The sequence below is a fragment of the Malaclemys terrapin genome, chromosome 14 (assembly GCF_027887155.1).
Source record: "Malaclemys terrapin pileata isolate rMalTer1 chromosome 14, rMalTer1.hap1, whole genome shotgun sequence".
In the NCBI taxonomy this organism is placed as follows: domain Eukaryota; kingdom Metazoa; phylum Chordata; order Testudines; family Emydidae; genus Malaclemys; species Malaclemys terrapin.
Window position 1 is genome coordinate 11147243 of NC_071518.1, and position 27681 is coordinate 11174923.

The 27681-nt window shown below is 40.5% G+C and overlaps 1 protein-coding gene across 1 annotated transcript; it reads right to left on the reverse strand.

Moving 5' to 3' along the window:
* Positions 1 to 5232: 5232 nt before the first annotated feature.
* On the reverse strand, positions 5233 to 27593 carry CENPN (centromere protein N). The gene is made up of 11 exons (XM_054048539.1): positions 27525 to 27593; positions 26427 to 26607; positions 24893 to 24938; positions 18030 to 18089; positions 17413 to 17489; positions 15068 to 15238; positions 12287 to 12388; positions 11404 to 11461; positions 10005 to 10117; positions 5696 to 5819; positions 5233 to 5368 (listed from the first exon to the last, which is right to left on the reverse strand). The coding sequence occupies exons 1-11, from the start codon at positions 27563 to 27565 to the stop codon at positions 5253 to 5255; spliced, it is 1089 nt and encodes a 362-aa protein (XP_053904514.1). The 5' UTR covers positions 27566 to 27593; the 3' UTR covers positions 5233 to 5252.
* Between the last annotated feature and the right edge of the window lie 88 nt (positions 27594 to 27681).

Here is a 27681-nt window from a genome sequence, read left to right on the forward strand (position 1 = left end):
TTTTCGGCCGCTTACAAACAAACCGGCCTAGCAGCAGCAGCAGCACTTCCGGGGGCGGGGGGGGGATGGAGGCAGCTCATCATGTCATCTTGGAACTTGAATATTCATAAGAGACGTGACGGGGCTCGGCGCTGGCCACACCCCTTCGCACTGGCTCCGCCCATGGATTCGCCTCCACTCTGCCCGGCATCGTTCAAGCTTCAGTTTTCCTTCTGGCGCGGGGCTGGGCCGGGTCGCCCCGTCCCCGAATAACCGTCACTCTCTTCTCACGGGGGGGCGCGGGCTCTGGGATAGGGCTGGGACCCAGGGGTTCGGATCGGAGGGCAGGACGGGGATTAGGGTTGGGGCAGGCTCCAGGTCTCCCCTTTTGTCTTGCTTGGTTCTTTACAGACTCAGGAAGACAACCCTCCATTTCAAATCTGTCTCAACAGCCATCACAGTGAGAAACTCAAGTTAAAAAACAGGAGTACTTGTGGCACCTTAGAGACTAATAAATTTGTTAGTCTCTAAGGTGCCACAAGTACTCCTGTTCTTCTTTTTGCAGATACAGGAAACACGGCTGCTACTCTGAAACCTGTCAAATTAAAAAGCTCTTGAAATTGAGATTGTGAATGCTATTCTAGGGCAAAGGGTGAATGTCCTGACAAATTACACAGCACTGAGACAAATGGCAGGATTTAAACCACCCTTCAACTTTAAGACCATCTATAATTTGTCTCCCACTACATCCCCACTTCCTAAACCTTCATTTTCTCTCACTGAGATCACCATTCACATCTCATTGCTTCTTATCTCCTATTGCACCAGTCTGGGTTGATTAAACTAAGGTAGGTCATCTCTCTTTCTGTCCATAATCATATTTTGAAATATATATAAAATAAAAAATTCAGCTATGATATCAGTTTGATCAACTTACAAGCACACAGCATAGTTTTCAGGATTCTTAACCCATGATCACATCCCTTCATCAATCCAGATCCACGCCTATGCTTTTGTGCCAGATTCAGCTTTGATTCCTCTCCTGTGATCTCTACCTCCCAAGCATATTACTGGTAAGAAAATTAAAAAATACCTAATTCTCACATACATTTCAAGTATAGTTTACATAAGACATACCACCTAGTTTTTTTTTTAAACTATATATATTTAATGTAAATGGATGATAAAATAAGGTAGAGCTTAGTGCTGCAAATACAAAAACTATTCTTTCCAATTCTCTCTCACATTTTTCATTGGCCCTGTCATATCCATAACTCTGGACTATACAGGCTTAACAAGGTAATCTTTATGCAAATACAAGGATCCGTAGATTCAGGATTAAGGACCTTTTCATTTTCCTCTTCCGATTATGCATTTGCACAGCAAAACCAACCTTTAAAAATGTCCTTAAGTCTATGAAGGATACAGTGAATATATGTTCATTTTGATCTCCTATGACTCGTGAAATCCTTTTAATTAAACTACATAATGATCCAGGCTCAGAACATTCTTGAGAGTTATAAAAATTTGGAAGTTAACAGCAAGGTTTTTCCTTCAGGCATTAACAGAAATACTGCATTTCAAAATTATTTTAATCCACTTGAAAATGTATGGCTAATAAATGATATGTACAACATTACCCTATAAAATCTTATACTTTGAACGTATGTCCTCCCATTATATCAAACTGTAAAATAGACTTCTCTAACTGAAAGGAGGAAAGTATTAAAACTACTAATTTTATTCTTCATCTCCTTGTGGTTACAAAGAAATGTGACATGAAAATCAGATCTGGGTGTGAAAACTGAGTTAGATACATAAATATTATTTTCTCTACAGTAACTATGCTTCTTCAAGATGTGTTAGCCACATGGATTCCACTCTTGATGAACATGGGCATTGTGTGTGAGATTACATTCTTGAGGTCACATTTGTGCCCAAGGTGTCTTTGTGCTGCACTCACACCTGAGAACAAAGGGCAGAGCAAGCCCAACCATCCCTCAGTTCTTTTGGCAATATAGAATCCCAGAGGAGTAGACTTGAGGGGACTAACAAGCAGTTGGCTGTCTGCTTGGAGGTGGGTACTAGGAGTCCTCCTTAAACAAAGAATGTAGGACATGCCAACCAAAACAGGCATTGAATGTGGAAGACTCTACTGTGATGATGGCAGACCAGGTCATGCTAGAGTGTATTCAGGTCAAGTCACTTGTATATTAGTATAGATCAAAGTAATGGTTAGATGTATAAGTGTAGTGGGTGTTTAAACGTCATGAAAACTAATGGGATGTTATTTGCATTGTTTTCACTTATCTATTCCTGTTATAATGTAATGGTAAATATTTATATAAGAACATAAGAATGGCCATACTGAGCCAGACCAATGGTCCATCTAGCCCAGTATCCTGTCTCCCCACAGTGGCCAGTGCTAGATGCTTCAGAAGCACTGTGTATACATTGTGTATACCCCTGTAACTAAATAACTCAAAGAAAAAAGTCCTTCATTAGCATTGTACAAGTTAAGGACTTTAACAGGAAATGCTGATTTCAAAGCACGTGGCCATTCTGTATGATGGTTGGAGGTCAGAAGACTAAGTGCTCACTCACTGTCAAAAGAAGAGCCCACAGCTTGTCACTCTGCAGTAAATAAGGAATGGGCTCACTCACTGAATGAGAAGGAATCAAATAGTTCCTCCTTAAGAGAGTACCATCGATCCTGCGCACTGAATGAGGCAGGGGTCCTGTCGAAAAATAGTACATGTTCAACTAATTAAAGATTATAATCAATGTATGCACACCAAGGAGCCAAAATAAAGTTGCACAGGTAACCTTAATTCTGGCATTTCCTAACTTTTGAGCGCTTGACTTTGCAACCTTAATGTTTTAACATGGTTTTGCATGTTAATTCATTATAGAATGAAAGTATATTTAGGGACATTAAATACGCTGAGAATTGCCAAATATAATCAGAAGATAAATACTTTAGATAGGGAACTTTCATTCATCTTTTGTGGATTATGCTTTTATAAAGTAGTCTTTCCCTTCTTATGGGGATTGTGGAGAGGCCTTAGTTTGGATCACAAATTAAAAACAGACTCTTAATAGCAATAGCACAATACTATACTTAAACACTTTCAATTCTGCTGAATTTTAGTTAAAAGAAACACACTTATAAAATAGCAGCATAGGTCCAATAGTGTACAATACAAAGGATTCAGTTTATAATCATTACAAAAAATATTCAGTATAAATGGGTCATACTGAAGTATCTCAAGCCAAACAAACTTCTACAAGAAGTTCTACTTTAAATTTTTATTGGTCCTTTCAAATGTAACAAACAAAATCACACAAAATTTAACAAAATAGATTAGTATGCTATACCACAACCTTTCTGAAAAATTCTCTCTGCATATGGACATTATCTAAGCGAATAAAAAATTCAAATACACAAAATACATCAACAATAAATTGCTAACCAACACGGAATCTAAGACACATTTTGAACAATACAAGTGATCTTCAAACCAAGTAAATTACATCTGTAGCTTAAAATATTAAATGAGTGAAATTCAAAATGGCTGTTTAATTATTAACACTTAGAACTCTACTGCAAACCCTATTTCTGCTTTAACACTACATTAGCTTGGTTCTGCAATCTTTATTACACAAAGTCAAAAGTTTTAGTGTGCAAGGAATGTGGCAGGATCAGACCCTAGTAAGATATGCATTCAGAAACACTACTTCCCCAAAGTAAAAGTATTACCAGCTGCATTATGTTTTACGATAAGACCCATGATGAAATCTCAAAATAGCCACAGAAAAAAACACAAGTATAATTAAAAATAGACAAGTTCCTTACTGGCTGTTGCTCTTGGTGATTACAAACTTTGGGTCTGATCTTACATCCATTAAGGTCAGATGGAAACTTTGCTATTGGACTTCATTAGTAGCAGATGGTCTTATCTTGAAAGGACTACCTTTCAGTGAGGTACAAAACACATGCCTAACTGTATGCACATGAATAGTTCTACTGAAGTCAATGGGACTACTGACATGTTCAAAGTTGGGCATGTGCTTTGATATATTACTAAACTTGGGCCCAAATGAGACTATTTAGCAGATTACCTCAGCCATGTATAGTTTATTACAGTTAGTATTTGTTGTCAGATAAGTGCCCAGAGATTTGTCTAAGTATATATAGCTTGGGTTTTGCATCTCTCACATCTAACTTATTTCACGCACATCATGAACAGCAACTCACGTGCAGTAGTCAGAATTTTTTCCCCTTACCAGCTATATTAAAAAGATATTGTAGTAACTAGGGATATGTGCACAGCCCTAATGATGCACTTTGTAGGCCCTTAATCCTAAGAGTGTTACTTCTTTATAATTTACTCTTAAAAAGTAATTTGCTTCAACAGAAAGTTTCAGTGTCTTACTCTTATGGTGAAACTTAAGTAACTATCTTTAATTGTTTAGATACCTAGTTACTCAGTCTTTTGATAAAATAAATAATTAAAAACCTCTTGTACATTACGTATCACATCTGTTTGTTAGACATTTAATACCATTTTAAGGATATGAAAAATATGCACCAAATGTTTGATACCAGCTTTTGCTAGTCAATCAAACCCAAAACCTCATTTAAAAAAAAAACACCAACATTAAAAATGCCTCTCACTATCAATGAAGTCATGACAATAGAATATTGTCACAGGAAGGAAGTCTTCTGTTGAAAAATGAAAACATCAAGGTAAGGCTAGAATGTTAGTTTTCCCAGTAGTGTATATTGGTCTCCTGACATTCTCACTCAGAATTAATGTCTTTGATGCTAGATGACAGACTGCAGACTTAACTGTTTTGTTAAGTGGTGCTAGTACAGTGAAAGAACACTAATCTGCCACATTACTTGACTTATTGCATTCTGATTAGATCTGTTCTCTAATTTATTGTGTACATCCACCAAATACATTATGATCCACAGAAGAACTTCAATGAACTAGTTTAATTGGCTGAAACAGTAAATTCAGCTATCTGCTAGACGACAGGCCATTAGTCAATCTCATTGGCTAACCCATTTGTTAAAAATGAACAGTAGGGAAAAAGTATTACCTTAAATGTAAACTATCATTTAAAATGATACTAGGTATTACCAAAGAATAAATTAGCTTTAAAAATGGTTCTGAAATGTATCTTTTGATTAAATACAGTAGTTAAATACATTATATATATATATGTATAATTCTCTGTGAATGAGTCTTTGCAGTAAAAAAAAGTCAGGGGCCTAGACAGCTTGCTGAAAGTATGCCTTTTCGCTCTTTAATTTTAAAATAGTTCCTGGCTTTTTGTGGTATGCATGTAAGTAATGGTGAAAGAGGTGCATCAGCCATACCTGGAGGGAAGGGAAAAAAAAAAATTATAGCTTAACTCATCCACCATTTTATCTTTCACATATGATTCAGATTAAAAGGTATACATTGAATATCCATGTTCAATCACTAATGCTGTAAGCAAAGCAGACATATAAACTCATGCTTTTGTGCAAATCTGACCTCATCAGCTAAGGTTATCTATAGAAGAATTCTTGTAGTTCACTAAATTTCTATTTATATGTACACAGAATCAGATTAACCACTCAAATATCCCTTATGAAATATATGCAAGCTAAATGGAAGACAACATAGTAAAATAGTTCACCTATTAATATTGTAGCACTCACCTGCTGGTGCTAAGGATTTCAATGCTTCTAAAAGATGGGGACTGGAAAACTTGACTACACATCTGAATGGTTCTTTTTCAGTCAGAATGTCCATTTCAGGTTCACCTTTAAACATTGTTTCAAGCTGTGAACACAAAGCATTCAAGTGTCATCAGCAAGGATATGCCTTTATGTACATACTATTAAAAAACAAGGCACTATTAAGACTAGAGCCCTGCTTTTTTGTTGGATGTGTCCTCTCTCTTCTCAACTGGGAAGAGACCTGTAACCAATTTATGGCAACATGCCCTTCAGTTTAACACAATACAAAAATGGGCAATTACTATTTAAAACTTGGCTGTCATAACTGTTGTGCTAAACCATAAGTCAAGCATTTCCTGGTGCTAAGTGGTGACTTCCTCGGGGCACCATCCCTTCTAACCAGATACCCAGTTGACCTTTTTTAAAATTGAAAATAGGCCAGTTAGTGTTCTTTATTTTATTTATTTTTAAGTATTAAAGGAAACCACAAAAGGTTAAAAACACTAAATTTAAAAGTAGGGCTGTCAAGAGATTTAAAAAATTAATTGTGATTAATCATACTGTTAAACAATATTTTTGGATGTTTTTTACATTGTTGAATATATTTATTTCAATTACAACACAGAATACAAGGTGTACAGTCCTCATTTTATATTTATTTTCGATTACAAGTATTTGCACTGTAAAACACAAAATAGCATTTTTCAATTCACCTAATACAAGTACTGTAGTGTAATCTCTTTATCATGAAAGCTGAACTTACAAATGTAGAATTGTTTAAAAAAATGCATTCAAAAATAAAACAATGTAAAACTTTACAGTCTACAAGTCCACTCAGTCCTACTTCTTGTTTAGCCAATTGCTCAGACAAACAAGTTTATATTTGCACGAGATAATGTTGCCCGCTTCACCTGAAAGTGAGAACAGATATTCGCATGGCACTGTTGGTAGCCAGTGTCACAAGATAGTTACATGCCAGATGCGCTAAAGATTCATATGTCCCTTCATGCTTCGACCACCGAAGGACATGTCCATGCTGATGACGGGATTTGCTTAATAACGATCCAAAGCAGTGTGGACCAAAGGATGTTCATTTTCATCATCTGAGTCAGATGCCATCAGCAGAAGGTTGATTTTCTTTTTTGGTGGTTTGGGTTCTGTAGTTTCCACATCGGAGTGTTGCTTTTAAGACTTCTGGAAAGCATGCTCCACACCTCATCTCTCTCAGATTTTAGAAGGCACTACAGATTTTTGAACCTTGGGTCAAGTGCTGTAGCTATCTCTAGAAATCTCATATTGGTACCTTTTTTGCATTTTGTCAAATCTGCAGTGAAAGTGTTCTTAAAATGAACAACATGTGCTGTGTTATCTGTGACTGCTGTAATGTGAAGTATATGTCAGAATGTGGGTAAAACAGCAGGAGACATACTATTCTCCCCCAGAGGAGTTCAGTTACAAATGTAATTAATGCATTTTTTTTTTCTTAAAATGAGCACCGTCAGCATAGAAGCATGTCTTCTGGAATGGTGGCAGAAGCATGAAGGGGCATATGAATGTTTAGCGTAGCCGGCATGTAAATACCTTCCAATGCCGGCTACAAAAGTGCCATGCAACACTGTAAATAAGAAGTGGGCACCATTATCTCCCATAAATGTAAACAAACTTGTTTGTCTGAGCGATTGGCTGAACAAGAAGTAGGACTGAGTGGATTTGTAGGCTCTAAAGTTTTACATTGTTACATGATTTCACTCAAAAACAAAAAAAATCTACATTTGTAAGTTACGCTTTCACGATAAAGAGACTGCACTACAGTACTTGTATGAGGTGAATTGAAAAATACTATTTTTTATCATTTTTACAATGCAAATATTCGCAATCAAAAATATAAAGTGAGCACTGGTATACTTTGTATTCTGTGTTGTAATTAAAATCAATATTAGAAAAATACCCACAAATATTTAATAAGTTTCAATTGGTGTTCTATTGTTTAACAATGCGATTAAAATCATGATTAATTTTTTTGAGTTAATCGCGTGAGTTAACTGCGATTCATCAACACCCTATTTAAAAGAGATTTCAATTACCATACTTGCCCTTAGACTGTGGGCTTTTGTTGTTTCACAATCAATTTCTTATTTAAAGCAAATATTCTCCCCATTTGCTGAATGAAAGACTCATGCAAACAGAAAACTGACTAGTGCGTAAAATAAACAAGTTAAATTCTCTAATCTCTTTCAGTTATAATCATCTTAAGTGTTGCTTAGAACCGTAATAGGTAAACATTTTCAGACATAAGCATGATTTAAGTTTAGAGTCCCTTTAACCCCTTTTGAGTTAAACACAGAAATGATTAATATTCTCATTAACTAGATTGTGGGAGAAGACATTCCAATCACAAGTTTTAGCTAAGAAAAATCTACCGCCTCCGGTGAGATTGTTAGATATGCTAGAGAATACATTAGGCAGGGACTATAAGTATCAGAAGAATAAGCTGTTCAAGGTAGACTTTTCAGACCTAATGTCCCAAAATTATTTATTCTACAGTCTCTAGTCAGGGGTTCTCAAACTTCATTTCACCACAACCTCCTTCTAACAACAAAAGTTACCACATGACTCCAGGAAGGGGGGACTGAAGCCTGAGCCTGCCCAGGCCCTGCTGCCCTGGGCAAGGGGGCCAAAGCCTGAGCTCCACTGCTCCAGCAGGGGGACCAAGGCCCATGAGTTTCAGCCCCAAGCAGGGAGCCTGTAACCTGAGCCCCACCACTCAGGGCTGAAGCCCCCGTGCTTCGGCTTTGGCCCCAGGCTCCAGAAAGTCTAACGCCAGCTCTGGCAACCCCATTAAAATGGGGCCCTGACCCACTTTGGGTCCCAACCCAGTTTGAGAACCGCTGCTCTAGAAAATCCAATTCTGGCCCAAATTGGGACAGACCTCCCTATTCTGAGGCTTTCACTCCAGTTCCTCACTTCACATTTCCACTCCCACAATTATTGGCCTCCCCCCGCCCCATCAAGCATTTTGGCTGCCTGTGTCTTCCCTTGCTCCTTTCCTTGCCTGATATCTCCAGTCTGGATTCTTCTCTCAAGCATGGTTCAAGCCACTTCAAGCCAGTTCCTAACACAGCTATAGTTAGTGTTTTAAAAAGAGCAGCTGCACCAACATGCTGCTTTGATTAACTTCTGACTTCAAGTCTTGGACATACATTTTAAAAGTTTGTTTACGGGGCCTATTACAATTATTTTATTTGTGCCTTTCAACAACCTGTTTGCTAGTGTAAACACATTTTTAGGTGGAAGAATACCTTCTTAATGCAAGCGGGGGTGCCCCCATGTGGCAAACAATTCCCCACTTAAAAAAAAAAAAAAAAAACCAACAACACGCAATTATGTCCACTGTATATGGTAAAACTTTAAGGGTCATCTCTTGGAATCCCTAATGATACATTAATAGTTTTGTTATGAAGAAGGCTGCGAGTTTGTCACAGAGGTCATGGATTCTGTGACCTCTGCAGCCATCGGTGCGGCTGGCCTAGGGGCTGCCTGACCAGCTCAGGCAGACCCTGGGCCAGCCGCACCAGCCACTGCTGGGGCAGTCTCAGGGCACCACGTTCCTCTGTGACCCCCCCCCCTCCCCCCCAAGCAGCAGGAGTTTGGGTGTGGGAGGGGGCTCAGGAGCGGGCGAGGGCCCTGGGTGGCACTTGCCTCAGGGAGCTCCCCAAAAGTGGTGATATGTCCCTCCCTCCCCCTGCCCACCCCAAATTTAGTCCGGGATATATAGTACAAGTCATGGACTGGTCATGGGGCTGTGAATTTTTGTTTACTGCCTGTGACCTGTCCATGACTTACTAAAAATACACATGACTAAAACATAGCCTTAGTTATGAACAGATATTTTTCAACATATCTATTGAGTGTTACCTGTACTCTGTATAATCTGGACTTCTATTTCATCAGTACTTAAAATCTCATTTTATTATAGTACAACATCCAAAATACTTTGGTCCCAAGAGTATGATCAAATTAAAGTTACTATTACTCAATTAGTATAGATTGTGCAAGACTGAGATATGATCCAGAATTTTAAATGTAGCTTCTTTGGGCACTAGATCCCACGAATGCAGCAAGAGCTCTGCATTAGAAATCTGTAATTTTAACTAGTTTATGAAAAAAATCTAGTAACATTTTGTGCAAAACGTTGGAAGAAAAACTAAAGAATTTTTACAACTGTGCTTTAACACATCTACTGATTAGTCATTTTAACCAAATTAGAAGGATTAAACGTGTTTATCACCTTATATTGTGCAAATTCTATTTTTGGTTGGAGACCCTCACCAAAGACCTCCTGATTCACACTCTGGATTCTCTCTTTTTCCCTTTTATTTTCTTGAATTATCCTCGGATCCACTGGAGGAGGGGGAAAAAACAACACCACACCCTGTTAACTCTCATATGGCATTGTTTAGCTATTATTTACACATACCATTTCTTTGGGAATTATTTTTAGATGTGACATACTCAGAATAGAATACAAATTTTAGAGAATGCACAAAATGCTCATCTGGCAGATAGCTAGTGAAATATGAAGATTCACAACTTAAAACTAACGCCAAACTAATAAAACAGCCTGACCAAAAAGGGAAAAAAAAGTTTAGCATTGTGTACTTTGTGGGTGAGGGAGTAAATGCTTGTGTGCCATACACTCACAATGTGCCTAACTCTAAGCAAATGCTATAAGCAGTTTAATTTTAGGAGCATCAATCCATCCAGGCTTTTAGAAGTTTGACATTTAAAAAATAATTTGTCTATTAAGATTCCTTTCTGAGAATTACCTAGATTTCATTAGCTGTTTTTCAAACAGCCAAAAGAGTGCTAGGTAAGTCATATAAATAAGTGAAGATATTATTTCCTGACTTAAAAAACAAGCTTAGGAAAAAATTTATTTTTTTGACAAAAAAGTTCTAATTCGACAAAAGTGCTCATTATGTAAAGGTAACAGCTTCAGAACTGCATGTTGGATTTCTTAGTTAAGGCAACGCTGCAGAAGCCAGCCAGAAATCAAACAAGCATGTTATCTCAAAGGGAAGAAACTTTACAGGAGCTGTATAAAAAGTCTACCTTGAATGTTTTATCCTCATGGATCCTACTTATCATGAACACGCACCTCATATGTGCAAGACCAAACTCTTTTGACCAGCAGAATTCACTGGGGCTATGCTTGCGCTCTACATGTCCTCCCACACAAGGACAATTAGGGCAGTGTGGCCCCAAACACTTGCTAATTTGTCTTCAGAATCAATCTGTGCTGAGAATGAGTGGGAATGGAGGGCAGGTCATAGGAGCCAGGTGGACGAAACATTTCAAAGAAACAGTTACTGTAAGATAGTGGAGTCTATCTGACCAGCCAAGCTAGTATAAGAATCAGAACCACGACATGAGCATCCAAATGATGTTCAGTGACTTAGTAAACAGAACTCAGCCAGCCTGGGAAAGGGTGGAGGTGTAGTCTGGCAAGCAGCAATCACTGCAGTGTCTGTACTATACTATGAATGTAATATAATAATTACTTGGCACTTTAGAACAAGAAACATTTAAAAAAAGACCTAAGAACGCAAACCTGAAAAGTAATGATATTTCAGAACAAAGCTTATTTTAAAAGGCCATATATTTAAAAAAAAATAATAAGCATATACCCTTTTCTGGAGCAACATTTCTTTCTTGTAGAGGTCTTGGGTGATATGTTTGGAAGGTCTAAAAACAAAATACAAAAAAGTGTGGGAGGAGGAACAACAAGGTCTTTACAATCAGTTTATTTCCAGTTCTACGAGCTCTCGCTAGAAATAGTTTCCAGATTTCCTTAAAAAAAAAAAAAACCTTCTGAAACAGAGTGCTGTCCTTGCTTTTACCAATTATGGAAGTTAAGAATCCGAAATCCTAGTTTTGGAAAGTGACGTTTTTCCTGACTATACTCAGAAAACATTTCTCTATTTGGAAGTGTTCTTTAGACAAGCAGAGTAAATACCTATTCTAATAGTTGCCAAGTCAGTACAGGCGAGTCTCATCTTACACGCATTTAACATGCGCGAATTCAGCTTTGCACAGTCGGCAAAAAACAAAAAAACAAGAGGAAAAAACAACAATTTAAATACTGTACCTGTAGTGCGGGTGATTCCACCCGTCATTACACTCAATGGAATTTTGACTATACGCGATTTTTGCTTTATGCGCTGGCAGCGGAATGTAACCCCAGCGTAAGATAAGACTCGCCTGTACTTTATTAAGACCAATGAAGCAGTAATAATACAAAACCTTAAGATTAAATCATTTTATCCAACTCTATGTCGTAGTTTAATTGATAATTCAGGAATGCCTCTAAAAAGCGGTAGGTGGGAAACTAGGTTTTAGATCACCATTTTATGTTACCTTACTGAAAGGCTGTCCACCTCAGTAGTTCAGTATTACTGTAACATGATGAATTCTTGGAAGAGGTTTTCCCCACCTGCTAGGAAGTTTAGAGCCAGGCCTGAAACAAAAAAACCAAGACTTATCTTAGAATAAACTTGAAAAGTGACTCACCTGGCTATACCTCTTGAACACAATATCTTTAAGGGAGTCTATACAACGGCTTCGGAGCTCCATTTCATGGATGTCATGGTAATTGGAAGCATGAACCAGTGCCTTTAAATAAAAATTGAAATTATTTTTATCGTTACTTCTTAAGTCACCATTATTTACAATAAAACGTAACACATTCCTGGTTAATGCAACATTTTTATTCAGCTATAAAATTGTAGGTTCAGTCACTATCGCGCAAGAGGATTCTCATATCTGAAAAATGCAAAGTTAAACAGGCTGCCATATCTTTTCAGTAAAGAAGAGAATTTACAGTTGAAGAAAAGACCCCAACCACCAAAAATAAAAAAAATTGAAGTGTAGTCTAAGCTCTGCATTATTATGTGCATACTTAGGGATAGCTTGATTCATTGCACGGTAAGATATGAATTTACTAATACAGAACTGGAAGGGACTTCATGGGTTGAGTCCAGTCCCTTGTTATCACAGACAACCCAGTCACATAATCTTGTTTATAAACTTATCAAGCTCCATCTTAAAACTAGGTAGGTTATTTACTCACCCCGCTGCACTCTTGTATTGGAAGGCTGATCCAAAAACCACACTATTCTGATCGCTAGAAGCCTTTAGCCTAAATAGTTCTTCTCCCTCCCTGGTGTTTACTCCGTGATATATTTATAGAGCATGATCGTATCCCCCCATAGCCTTCATTTTCCTAAGTTAAACAAGCCAAACTCTTTTAACCTCCTCTCATAAGACAGATTCTCCATTCCCCTGATCATTTTAAAAGTTTCTCTCTGAACCTGTTCCAGTTTGTATTAGTCCAGGGGTGGGCAAAGTACGGCCTGCAGACCGAATATGGCCCGCCAGCCGTTTTAATCCGGCCCTCGAGCTCCCACTGGGGAGTGGGGTCTGGGGTTTGTCCCATTCCGGTGCTCCAGCCAGGCAGCCGCTCTGCACAGCTCCCAGAAGCAGCGGCATATCCCCCCTCTGGCTCCTAGGCTTAGCGGCAGCCAGGGGGCTCCGCACGCTGTGCAACAGCTCCCATTAGCCGGGAACTGTGGCCAATAGGAGCTGCAGGGGCAGTGCGCAGCAGAGCCACCTGGCCATGCCTCAGTGTAGGAGCCCGGGAGCGGGGGAGAGAAGAGAATGTGTCACTGCTTCCAGGAGCCTCTTGAGGCAAGGGCAGCCTGGAGCCTGCACCCCTGAGCCAGGCCCCGGCGCCGCAACCCCCTGCCTTAGCCCTGATCCTCCACCTGCTCTCCAAACCCCAGTCCCATCCTGGAGCACCCTCCTACACCCAAAACGCCTCATCCCCAGCCCCACCCCCGAACCGCACCCCCAGCCAGAGCCCTCACCCCCTCCGACACCCCAACCCCAATTTTGTGAGCATTCATGGCCCGCCATACAATTTCTATACCCAGATGTGGCCCTCGGGCCAAAAAGTTTGCCCACTCTTTCTTGAACATGGGTTACCAGAACTGTACATAGTAATCCAAAGGAGGTCTTACTCATGCTGTATACAATGGCATTAGTACTTCCCTATCGATCCTGGAAATACCCAGCCTGATTCATTCTAGAATGAATTACAGGACAGTCATCTTGTAATCGACTAATACACCCAGGTCTTTCTCCTGGATTATTAGAAGTTAAAGGTTATGTTATTGGAAAGGTAAATTTCCAAGAATTTGAACTAAGATCTCAGAGATCTGCCCCATGATCTTAATGTCAATAATTTGGACACTCAGTATACTCATTCTTTGAGCCAGTACATCCTGTTCTCATACTGCAAGGCTTCAGAAGCTTAGTAGTCACCCTAAGAATATACAAAACTGTACTTGCAATTTGCTTTCATATTTCGAATACAGTAGAACCTGAGAGTTACTATCACTAGAGTTATGAACTGACCAGTCAACCACATACCCCATTTGGAACTGGAAGTATGCAATCAGGCAGCAGCAGAGACGACAAAAAAAGCAAATACAGTACAGTAAACTAAACTACTAAAAAAATTATAAGGAAAGCAGCATTTTTCTTCTGCATAGTAAAATTTCAAAGCCGTATTAAGTCAATGTTCAGTTGTAAACTTTGGAAAAAAACACCATAACGTTTTGTTCAGAGTTACATTGGGAATGGAGATTGATTGTAACTCTGATGTTCTACTGTACCTAGAACATCCACTGCCAGTCTCCAAGAAGGTCACAAAGGTAATAGGGACAAGCGCCAATAATATGTGGTTTTAATAGGCAGTCATAGGACATGACCCCTATTTTTGTCAGTAACTATCATTTCTACTCTAAGCCAGCTTTTAAGATCCATCATGTGGCCACTTGTAGCAATTCAGTTTAAAGATATGAAGTAAAGATATCTTGCAAGTTAACAGGTCCTCAACACAAGCACATCCGGTTCAGATATTTAAAATTATAGTCTAGTAAAAGCACAAACTCACTATATTAAATAAACTTTCAATAAAGAGAAAAATCTTAAAGGCAGTTATTCTAAGTGGTTTGTATTTAAGGAGTTTTGGTATGGACTTTAAAGTGGTATATGAGAGGGGCACCAATACTGAGAAGGTATCTCTGAATGCACGTATGCACTTGTGCCTCTGAATGCCCCTAGTGAATTCCATTTAGAGATCTAATCTAAAGATTGTGTTATGTTTCCAGACCAAACAACTACATTCCAGATTTTCCAGTGCAATGTTTCCTCACACTTTCAACAACCCTCTTTTGAGAACTAGAAACAACATGATGGAGATCTATAACAGTCAAGTTTGCTCTATACCTGACAAAGCAGAGGTATGTTGCTCCTAAGATTGGAAATGAAGACATAGGGAGTTTGCGAGTGATACACGACATAAGTAGCTTTGTACTGGTTTGGTTTTGTATACTGTGTTCCCCAAGCAATTCGAATCCATATTGCATTATCCTCATATTCTCTGAAGTTGATAGTCACCTGATTAGAAAAATCAAAAGCTACAATTTAGTTAGGCACTCAAATCAGGAGACACCAAAACTAACGTTGTGTGGGTTAACTGTTCCCCTGTGTTTATGCATTACAGTTAGGTACTACATGTGAACATGTGATATGCCACTTCTAATGAAAGAGACATATCCCATTGACTTCCACAGCATTCTTTCACCAGATAGAATTTAGCCTGTAGTGTTTAGAAAATATCTTTACATTAGAAGGCGTCTTTTTTTTTTTTTTAAATAAATGCAAGCACCCTTATTGGAAGCAAAGGTAGATAGCAGCAATACCTTTGTATTTTATGTGGAGCACTAGTGACGGTAACCCAAGTGCTTCCATTCTAATGAGTCTATTTCAGTACCCATTTTACAGGTGAGGTTACATTACAGTAGTAGTTTTTCAGCCTTAGGACTGAATATATTTCAGAGAGGTCAAGGTCTACAGTCAATGCTTTGGGGTAGTTTCTCTGCCCTGTTCCATTTCCTTTTACCACTCAGGTTGCTGTTCAACTGGTTATTGGTTTTCAGCTTCACCCACCCATACCAAGTTACCCGTAGTGGCTGTGTAGGTAATGGAAGCCACCCTTTGCTAGGTGCTCTCGTAGGTTCAGGCAGAGCCAGTCAAGCTCCTATACTGCTTCTAATGGGGGAGGGAAGGAGGCAATTGGCCAGTCAGTCATTTTTTTTCTCCCTCCCTTGCAATGCAGGCAAACTGCTCAGCAGTTGCATCAAGAAAGAAAACAGCTGCTCACGAAGCTCCCAAGTCTGCTAAGGAAGCAGCGTCCCCCTCCAATAGCGACAAGTGTTTCATATACTGATGAAAGGAACACATTAAACTGATAATTAGAACAAACCAAAATTTTCATACACACTCACTCTTGATAACCATGAGTAGCTCCCGAGGTCACATGTTGGACACTACTTCATATAGTATGTGACCCAAGAACACCACTGTCTACTAGACAATGTAAAATTTTGCCAAAATATAACAATATCAGGGCCAAAACTCCAAAACACAGAAAATATGCCCACTAGAGATAATAAATTGAAGCATAAGCCAGAGACCATGTCCAAGACTATTTCTGACTCCATTTTTACTATTGGTGCTAACTTCAGAATAGTGTATACACCCTCCCACTTCCACCCTCTGTTTTCTGCTTATTGATAAAAAAATTACATGGCTACTTCAAATTCCACTCAGATTGTTTGGTGAGAGATGTTTATTTATATATTATTAGTTAACAGAGTTGTTTTATTGATTGACAGATTAGAATAATATCAATTATATCTAGGCCACATGAACACCCTAGCTTTAAAGTCTCAGATGTATTTGTCCTGAAACACTGCACTCTTCTGGCCTATATGAGCAACATTCCATTTTTGTATCTAGCAATGTTTTTTGAAGCCTGATTCAGCTATATTTATCTAGTTTATGTATTTTCTGATGTACAGACTCAAACTGGTTTTCAATTATTAGCCAGTAGATCAGGGGTCGGCAACGTTTGGCACGCGGCTCGCCAGGGTAAGCACCCTAGCGGACCGGGCCAGTTTATTTACCTGCTGACACGGCAGGTTCGGCCGATCGCGGCCCCCACTGGCTGCGGTTCGCCGTCCCGGGCCAATGGGAGTGGCGGGAAGTGGCGCGGGATGTGCTGGCCGCGGCTTCCCATCGCCCCCATTGGCCCGGGTCGGTGAACCGCGGCCAGTGGTGGCCGCGATCGGCCGAACCTGCCGCGTCAGCAGGTAAATAAACTGGCCCGGCCCGCTAGGGTGCTTACCCTGGCGAGCCACGTGCCAAACGTTGCCAACCCCTGCAGTAGATAGAGTGTTACTTAGTACTGAAAACATACAAAATTGGAAATACAGTTGTATTTCTCTGGAGCCTGAAACAGGTAATGCTATATTTTACAACAGAACTCTGCCACTTTTCACTTCCCTCAACCAGAAAAAAGCAAGTCTGAAGGTAAACACTACTACTATATATATAGTTTCTCCTTGGTATTTCAAATACAATCCCCCCCAACTCCAGCAATTTACAGATTTACTTCAAGTTTTGGTTAAAAAGCAGGGTCAAATCAAGAATTATCTTCCTAAAGATGATATACTAACCACCCTTTATATTGCAGAGTTGCAACTCATTTAGAATGGTTTTATTCTTACATTTTTCAGAGCTGACCGAAGACTTCTCTTAAATTTGTATTTGAAATCTGCCAAGTTAAAAGAGTCAGTTTCTTCACCTGTTATACAAGAAAAGATACCACTTATTGTAAACACAAAATTATGACTGTTAGACACAATTTGGTCTGTTACAGCAAAATGGTATTACAGTGCTGTAGCATCAACCCAAGAATTTAAACATTTATTGTAACCATTAAATGGATCAAATAGTGTCAGTTTAATCTCTCCGGGGAGTTTTGGCACTTCTTTTTTTAGTATGTGAGCACTGACATACTACACACACATGCATACATGTCTCTTCCCTTATACTGTCTCACCTTAACAGATAGACTAATTTATTAACAACATAAATACATCTACTTAATATAATGTATTGGATTTTCCTAACATAAATCAGTATTTTCATGCACCTGAATGGTCCAAAATTGAGGGCATAGGAGGAACCTGTACAAACTGAATAATGGTATTTATAAAACTGAGGAATTTTCCTGGGGTTGGGTTGGGGTGGGGTAGGGTATGTAAAAACCAAAAATGAAGGACCTTTCCTACGAGTGAGAATCCTGTAGAGGTGGTATCTTTAGAGAATAATGTTTACCTACCCGCTGCTTTGGTCATTTGGTAAACAGTCCAAACTTTCTTGTTTCGATAGGTGTAGTTGTCTGGGGAGACAAAAGTTGTCCAATGATGCAGTCAACATGGAACTTAACTGTTTTGAGTAAACTACTGACATACATTATTTGTGATCAGATCACTTTCAAACAATTGTCCTCAAATTCAAAAAAAAGTCCTAGTGATCAAGACTGTCCTAAGCTGCAGGTAGCTTCTAGTCTACAAGTAAAATAGACATCTTTATACAGGAGACATTAAAATTTGTTGTATTTTGGTTAATTAATTAACGAGGTAACCTCCTCCCAATTCACTCTTTAAAAAGGATTACATGTAAGTTACCAAAACTCTTTCTTAACTTGAATTACTGTATTTTCTGGCGTATAAGACTACTTTTTAACCCAGGAAAATCTTCTCAAAAGTCGGGGGTCGTCTTATACGCCGGGGGTCGTCTTATAGGGCGGGTGCTGAAACTTCCGAGCCGGACTGGAGAATCTGCGGTCGCCGCATATGGTGGGGGGAGCTCAAAAACGGCCGCGGCCGCATCCCCGCCCGATGACGAGGTGAGGGGGCGCCTCACCGGGAAGGTGTAAGTGAAGGGCGGAGCAAGCTGCAGGCGTCCGGGACGCCCGGGGTATGGAAAAAAGAGAGCGGCGCTGTGCCCAGAAAAACACGCCTCTTTCACCCGTCTGGCCCGCCCTTGTATCCTATTACCGTACCTCCTTCTCTGCCTCTCAGATCTCGCTCCTGAGGACTGCAGTGAAGCGGCGCAGGCGCGCATGTGTGAGATCTGAGAGGCAGAGAAGGAGGTAATAGGATACAAGGGCGGGCCAGACGGGTGAAAGAGGCGTGTTTGCGCTACCGCTCTGATAGTCTTGGAGACAGGGAGGGCTGGGCAGGCAGGGAGAGCTGACCAATCCAAGCAGGCTTTGTATACAACAACCAGCCAATCGCCGGTAAGGTACATCGCTTGCCGTGATTGGCTGGTTGTTGTATACTGGGTACCACATACAGTACAGCACCAGTATCTGTACCTGTTCATACAGTACAGCACCAGTACATACAGTACAGTATACAAATGTCCAACAGTCAAAACCCCATCATGGCTCCACCAGCAAGAAGAAAGAAATATGAAGCCAGTTTCAAACTTAAAGTTGTAAACTTTGCCATGGAACATAATAACTGTGCTGCTGCAAGACAATATGGAGTAACAGAAAAGATGGTTCGGGACTGGAAAGCAAATGAAAAAGCATTAAAGAGTATGCCAAGGGGTAAGTGTGCATTAAGAAGAGGCACTCCACATTGTCCAGAACTCGAAAAACATGTAGCAGACATGGTGAATGAGCATCGCCAAAACGGTTATGTAGTGACACGAAATAAAATACATTTGTTTGCACTTCAGTGGGCCAAATCTAACCCAGATCACAGCAACAGATTTAAGGCCACTGTATCCTGGTGTACTAGATTCATGGGAAGGCATAATATGGTACTGAGGCAAAAGATGAAAATTGCCCCAAAATTACCTGCAGATCTTGATAGCAAAGTAAATAGTTTCCATCGATACGTAATACAACAGCGCACTAAACATGGCTATGCGTTAAGTAGTATTGGAAATATGGATGAAACTCCAATGAATTTTGATATGGTTGGAAATAAAACTGTCCATCAAAAAGGTGAAAAAACAATTTTAATTAAAACAACAGGACATGAGAAGTCCAGTTTTACAGTGGTACTAGGATGCACAGCTGATGGCGCCAAACTGAGACCAATGATTATTTTTAAAAGAAAAATAATGTCGAAATTCAAGTTCCCTGTTGGTTGTTTTGTACATGTGAATGAAAAAGGCTGGATAGACGAAGGGGTAAAGCTATGGCTTGATAATGTATGGAGCAGGCGACCAGGTGGACTTATTCAAAAATGTAGTCTACTGGTGTGGGATATGTTCAGGGCTCATTTAACTCCCAGCACCAAGCAAATGCTTGCAAGACTAAACACAGATGCGGCAGTTATTCCTGCAGGATTGACATAGTTGGTACAGCCACTGGATGTGTGCCTAAACAAGCCATTTAAAGATCGCATTCAAGAACAGTGGAATGAATGGATGGTTAGCGGCGAAAAGTCATTCACAAAAGGAGGAAACATGCGTGCTCCACAGTTGGATGTTTTGTGCAAGTTTGTCATAAAAGCCTGGAATGATATTGATGCAGAAACAGTAATCAAGTCTTTCAAGAAGTGTGGCATATCAAATTCATTAGATGGTATGGAGGACGACTACTTGTGGCAAGATGAAGAGGAAGCCGAAGTTGAGACCACACCATCTGATACGGAATTCGATCCATACGATGACTGCCTTACAAATGTATCACAAGATGTCATTGATGTACTTATGATATCAGATGACGAACAGGAGGATTTTGAAGGCTTTTAAAGGGAAACTGTCACGCCAGCAAAACCTGTAAAAATACCGTAGCTTGCAGTTATGATGGGCGTTGCTAACTCGCCAGGGACTTGCCCGGCACTTACTCTCTCTCTCTTGTTTGTTATCTTCCTCCTATCATCATCAGTTCCAGTTTGGTTGACAGCTTAGAAAACAAACAGCATGGCAGCTCCCATGGGTTTATTGTCTTATCCTTCCTTTCAGCTTTAGAATGAATTAGGAAAAGTTTAATCCACTTGCACTGTTTTATGTTTACATGTTTGATGACAAACAGCCTTATGTTTATAAGTGACAGTTTTCCTGCTAAGTACCTGCATGTCATAAGCATTTGAATTAAAATTACCAGATTGAAATCAAATCCGATGTTTTTTTAATTTTTTTTTGGTGTGCGTTGGAAGAGGGGTAGTCTTATACGGCGAGTATATCCCAAACTCTATATTTTAACTGGAAAAGTTGGGGGTCGTCTTATACGCCCAGTCGTCTTATACGCCGGAAAATACGGTAAGTTGTTTTGGGCAATTAGAGAAAAAAGAAAGACTTACAAGAGTTTGCCAACTTGTAAGTACAAAGAGTTATCAATGTACAGGAAACAGCTAGAGCAACACACAACAAAACATTTTGGAATCACATATACTTCAGTTTTCCACATAAACAAAAGTTTATATCTATATATCTATGTTGAATTTAGAGATCCACCTTGATTATTAGAAGCTGATGTGCCATATGCTGCTGTCTGAATTAAACTAACACTCATATTACTCCTGGGGGAATTCTGTGCCAAAAAATTAAAATTTTTGCAAACTTCTGCATATTTTGTCAAAACACCACAATATAAATCACTCCAGTTTCAATTATTTTGGAAATTTATTTCAAAATAGCTGTCAACAAAGGTGTGAACAATACAGACAACAGCAAAAAAGATTCCCCCAGGAGTAGAGAGTTAAAGAAACCCTTACAACAACAGTTGGGGGATGCTGGAGGGGGCTGTGTGAGGCCCCCAGAGCCCATTCCCCCTGGACTCCCACCCCCCCCCCCGAGCTAAGCCACAAGGCACCCCCCAGTCCAGACACCCCAAACCCAGAGCTGAGCCATGGGGCACCTTCCGGCCCCCGACACTCCGAACCCAGCCACAGGGCGGCCCCCAGCCCAGACATCAGCCCCTGAGCCCAGCTGTGGGGCAGCCCACAGCCTCCATCTCCAAGCCCAGCCAGAGGGCGGCCTCCAGACACCAGCCCCCTTCACCCTCCCCAGAGGCCAGGCGCGGGGCTGCCCCCCCCTCCCAGAGCCCAGCCGTGGAACCGCCCCCAGCATCCAAGCCCCCACCCCCAGAGCCCAGCCACGGGGCACAGCCAAGCCCAGACACCAGCACCCCCATAGCCTTTACACCCCCTAACTTTTTCACTATCCCTCCAGGGGAGATGTTGTAGTGCAGCCCTGCCCTTCCTCACCCTTTGCCAGAGCTGGCTGGGTCTCCCAGGCCCGCTCCCAACCCGGGAGAATGAGGATCAAAGAGCATGCAGCCTTAAGCCATGCCAGGCTGGGCACTACACTCCTTGCAAGCTAGGCTCTGCAGAGTCCAGCATCCCCTAGTGGCGGCCATAAATTCTGTGGGGAAAACAGGGAATTCTGCAAAATTCTGCAGTGGCGCAGAATTCCCCCAGAAGTACCATATGTTCAAGACAATATTGTTTTTAGTGTGCTGATCATACTGGAGACAAACATTTTCTCCCTAAATTTGTAATCAAGTCTTGGATTTGATCTATAACCTCAGTGTTATACAGGATTAGTCATCTCTAGTCAGTTAACATATGGGCAAACATTTATGATTTGTGGATTCCCTAGAATTTTATATAAAATGGACAAAATAGATTAATGACTGCCTTTTGGAGCAGTCTTGCAACCCACAAGGGGAAAAGCAATTCTTGACTTAATTACTAAGTGGAACACAGGATCTTGAACAAGAGGTGAATAGTGAACCACTCAGTAATAGCAACCATGTTATAATTATATTTAACATCTTTGGGGAGGGGCTGAGGGTAAAGGAGGAATACCAAAGAAGCCCACCACAGTAGCATTTAACTTCAGAAACGGGAGCTATACAAAAATGAGGAAGCTAGTTAAATGGAAATAAAAAGGAATAGTCAGAAGAATGAAATGCCTGCAAACTGCATGGAAACTATTTAAAAGCACCGTAACAGAGGTTCAAACTAAATGCATAGCCCAAATAAGAAATAAACAAAACCCCACCCCACACAGTAAGAAAACCACCATGACTAAAAGTAAAAGAGGTAGTTAGAGGCAAAACGGCAAATTAAAAATTGGAGGTCAAATCCTACTGAGGAAAATAGAAAGGAGCAAAAACTCTAGTATAAAAAGTATAAATAGGCAGGCCAAAAAACAAGAATTTGAAGAGCAGTTAGCTAAACACACAAACTAACAGCAAATTTTTTTTTAAGTACATCAGAAGCAGGAATCCCGCTAAACAACCAGGAGGGCCACTGGATGACTGAGGTGCTAAAGGAGCACTCAAAGAAGACATGGCCATTGAGGAGAAGCTAAATGAATCCTTTGCATTGGCCTCCACTGCAGAGGAAGTGAGGCAGAGTCCCATACCTGAGCCATTCTTTTTACAGGACAAATCTGATTGATAGCTCAGTCTGAGACAGTCCGTAGAGGAGGTTTGGGAACAAGTTGATAAATTAAATAGTAATAAGTCACCGGGACCAGATGGCATTCACCCAAGAGTTCTGAAAGAACTCAAACATGAACTTGCAGAACTACTAACTCACCCTGTGTACCAGATGACTGGTGGATAGCTAATGTAATGTCAATTTTTAAAACAGGATCCAGAGGCGATCCTGGTAATTACAGGCCTAACTTCAATATCAGGAAGAGTGTTTGAAACTAGAGTAAAAAACAGAATTATCAGACACACAGATCAACATGATATGTTGGGGAAGTTAACACTGCTTTTGTAAAAGGGAATCATGCCACACCAATATATTACAATTCTTTGAGGGTGCCAACAAGCATATGGACAAAGTGATCCAGTTGATATAGTATGCTTGGACTTTCAGAAAGCTTTGACAAGGTCCCCCACCAAAGGCTCTTAAGCACAGTCATGGAATAAGAGGGACGGTCCTCTCATGGATCAGTAACTGGTTAAAAGGCAAAAAGAAAGGGTAGGAATAAATGGTCAGTTTCCACAGTGGAGAGAGATAATAACAGGATGCCGCAGGGTTCTGTACTAGGAATAGTGCTGTTCAACATATTCATATATGATGCGGAAAAAGGGGTAAACAGCAAGGTAGGAAAAGTATGCAGACAATACAAAATTATGTAAGATATTTAAGTCTAAAGCACACTGTAAAGAATTACAAAGGGATCTCACAAAACTGGATGACTGGGCAACAAAATAGCAGATGAATTCAATGTTGATAAGTGCAAAGTAACGCACATTGGAAAACATAATCCCCCACCATGCAGTCTAAATTATGGGCTCTAAATTAGCTGTTACCACTCAAGAAGACAGACCTTGGAGTCATCATGGACAGTTATCTGAAAACATCAGCTCAATGCACAGCACTCAAAAAAGCAAACAATGTTAGGAACCATTAGGAAAGGGATAGAAAAAAATCATAATGCTACTATACAAATCCATGGTACACCCACATCTTGAATACTGCATGCAGGTCAGGTCACTCCATCTCAAAAAAGACATTAGAATTAGAAAAGGTACAGAGAAGGGCAACAAAAATGATTATGGGTATGGAATAACTTCTGTACAAGGAAAGATTAAAAACAGAAACTGTTCAGATCAGAAAGAAAGATCACTAAGGATATGATAGATAATATGACAGATGTTTATAAAACCATGAACAGAGTGGAGAAAGTGAACACAGATGTGTCATTTATCACTTCACATATCACAATAACCAGGTGTCACCCAATGAAATTAATAGGCAGCAGTTTTAAAACACACATAAGGAAGTACTTCACACAACGCACAGTCAACCTGTGGAACTCATTGCCTGGGGATGTTGGGAAGGCCAAAAAATGTAACTGGGTTCAAAAAATAAGTAGATAAGTTCATGAAGGATAGGTCCATCAGTGGCTATCAGCCAAGAATGTCTGGGATGCAACCCCATGATCTGGATGTCCCCTAAACCTCTGACTGCTGGAAGCTGGGACTGGACAACAGGGGATGAATCACCTTCTAAGTTGCATGTTCTGTTCATTTCCTCTGAAGCATCTGGCATGGGCCACTGTCAGAAGACAGGATCCTGGGCTAGATTGACTATTGGGCATACTGGGTCAGACCATTCTTAACATACCAATATCTCAGAAGGGCAATTCTCTGAATTAGAAGTTATTTGATAATGTCAGACAAAATATAAAGAAAAGGTATTTTTAACTTACAAATCATGTCTAGAATGGCTGCTTGCTTGATACTTGCAGAGTTTTCCTGCAAGAAAATATTTAGAGTGCATGGTGAACCGTAGAGCCAGAATTCTTTATAGCACTTCATTAAAATTGCGGCTTAAATAAACACTGTCTGGAATTTTAGCCCCAGAATGTAGATACTGTTAAAATTACTTAGATTGCATTAATGGCCACAGAATGCTCGCAGTTTCTAAACACTGGAAGACAAACTCCCTGCCACAAAGAGCATACAGTCAAAAAAAAGGTTTTGCCAACCCAGTATTAGTCATAGTTTTCTTTTAAAAATTGAAAACATTTGAGTGGACTTATGCACTCCCTCTGCAGAGGCTGCAATTTAAACATTGCTATTCTGAACTAGAACACAAGACCCAGTAAGTGAAATTAACTAAACTTTATTATAAACAGAAGAGAAAATGACTAGTGTTTCATTATCCAAACCAAGTAAAAGCTGAACTATCATTTTCTTCCCATCAATTTTATTTAGTTTTTAAAAATTCATGCCATCTGAAGAATCTCAGATACTCTTAGGAACAGAGTAAAGAAGTTTCTACAAAACACCCTCGCTATTTTGAACCTGGCATTTGTTATCCCACTAAAAGGATAGTAACAATACTATTTATGGCGTTCAGCGAGTCTTTTTGGCTTGCACCTGAAGCTTGCATATTAATACTATAGATAAGAGATCTGTGGAATCATGAGATTCCAATGCCTTTAAAACTGTGTAACAAACAGTAGAATTTAAGGGCAGATATGATAACAGACTCCACAGAGACCAGCCCAGGGGTCTGCCCATGCAAATGCAATTGTAGGATAAGGCCCCAACTGTGGAACATTATCACAAGCAGTGTCATATGAAGAAATTTTGTTTTACACCAAGTAAAGTGAAAACAAATCTTGCAGAGGAAATTATTCCATCTAATGTGCTTGTTTGTCAAAACAGAAACCACAAACCTCAGAAATAACACTACAGAATTCCAGAAGAATAAAAAACTATAGGCATTCTACTCCTTAAGAGAGACAGCATTTTAGGAATAACATGTCTTAGCCTTCTAGATGTCCAGATAGAATATGTTTAACATTCATATTCACAAATACAGATGAACTTCAGAACAGCTCCATCCCTATTGAATGGTTGGAATCTACCCAGTGCCAATACATAAATCTTTGAGTAATTGTTAACAATAGCAGGCTCTAATCTATGATTCAATTAAAGAGCAAGGAAGAATTGAGTCCAATTGTGCCTTCCTATGGGCCAGTTGTGCACCCACTGAAGTTAGTTAGGCCAACTCAGTATTCATGCACTATATTTCTCAGATTGGAAACTATTAACCTGTGCCTGGATTAAGGAAAATAAAGTTAATTTGAGAATGAGAATATTTTCCTTCTTAAATGTGTGTCACACATTACAAAGACACCAATACATGCTTCTAGTATACCATCCTGCCATTATGCAAGTAGAATGAGAATGTTTCAGACAGACAGACAGACCATACACAATGGATGTTATCACCTCACAAAGCTCCACCACTTCTTGGGAAATTCTTTCCTTTAGCTGATGCACATTAATGGTTTCCAACTGTGTCTTGGAGAGGAATTCCCACATCGTTAACATTTCCATGATTTGATGGCCTGGGATTTTCAGCACAGTCCTTCTAATATACTCAGCAACTGTCTCATCCATTGTGAATCCACTTTAAAAAGCAATATTAAAGAGTTATAAGCCAATGACGAGGGAAGGTGGGGTGTGGTTCACTCCGACTGGTCTGTGCTGTATACTCCCGCTGAAGCTCTAGTACTGGCCACTATTGGAGACCTATCATTGGTCTGATTGGCAGTTCTAATGTACACACTGCAAAGAATCAGCGTATTTCCGAGGCTTAGGACATCTGCTCTTTTGAGGGAGTATCATATCAGCAGTGCTTCTATATCCTGGGACATTTCCCAACATCTGGCAATTTGTGAGTAAGATGTTTTGAATGAACATTCCCAGTTTCCCAAGTTGAAACATTTTACTCACAAATTCCCAGGTTTTGGGAAATGTCCCAGAATATAGAAGCACTGTAGAAAACTTTATCTGGGCATTTTCCACCAGATTTGGGAAATTTTTAGCGCTAGGTTGGGAAAAGTTGGCATCACGCTATAGAAGCACTGCACATCAGCTGCACCTTAACGCTACCCCGACAGACAGAAAATGCCCCTGTTCTAGCCTCGGGGAGTCACCGCCCAGGCTGCTCTGAGACTGGCCAAAGCACACCTCCGAGTTCCCGCAGCAAATTCCTCCAAGCCGCTGCTCCGCTGTACGAGACAGCCCAGCGCTGCAACCAGAGCAGGGCCGCTCCATGCGGGGCATAGCGCCGGGCTCTCCCCGCCGTCCATAGCCTAAGATCCGTCCCCTGGGGCTGGCTCTGGCTCTAAGGGAGCGGCCGTGTGTGCGTGTCACGGACAGGCTGAGGGGTGTCTGTCAGCGGAGGGAGGGAGGGAGACGCCCGAGGTTTGGGGGAGCCCTCCCGCGGGAAATGGGGGTCAGCCCCAGGCAAGGCACGGAAAGGGGAACCCCCCCTGACGCCCCAAGAGCATCTCCTCAGGGCCCGGGCACCCCCCCGCTTACCTGTCAAGGGCCCCGCGACGGCGACGGCCGCTCGCGGACATCTCGACAGAGCAGCGCTTTTCGAGCTCACCAAACTGCCCGCTCTTTCCCGCCAGCCACGCCCACACCTTCGAAGCACCCAATCATCCAGCTTCCTACATTTGAATGGTCCAATCAC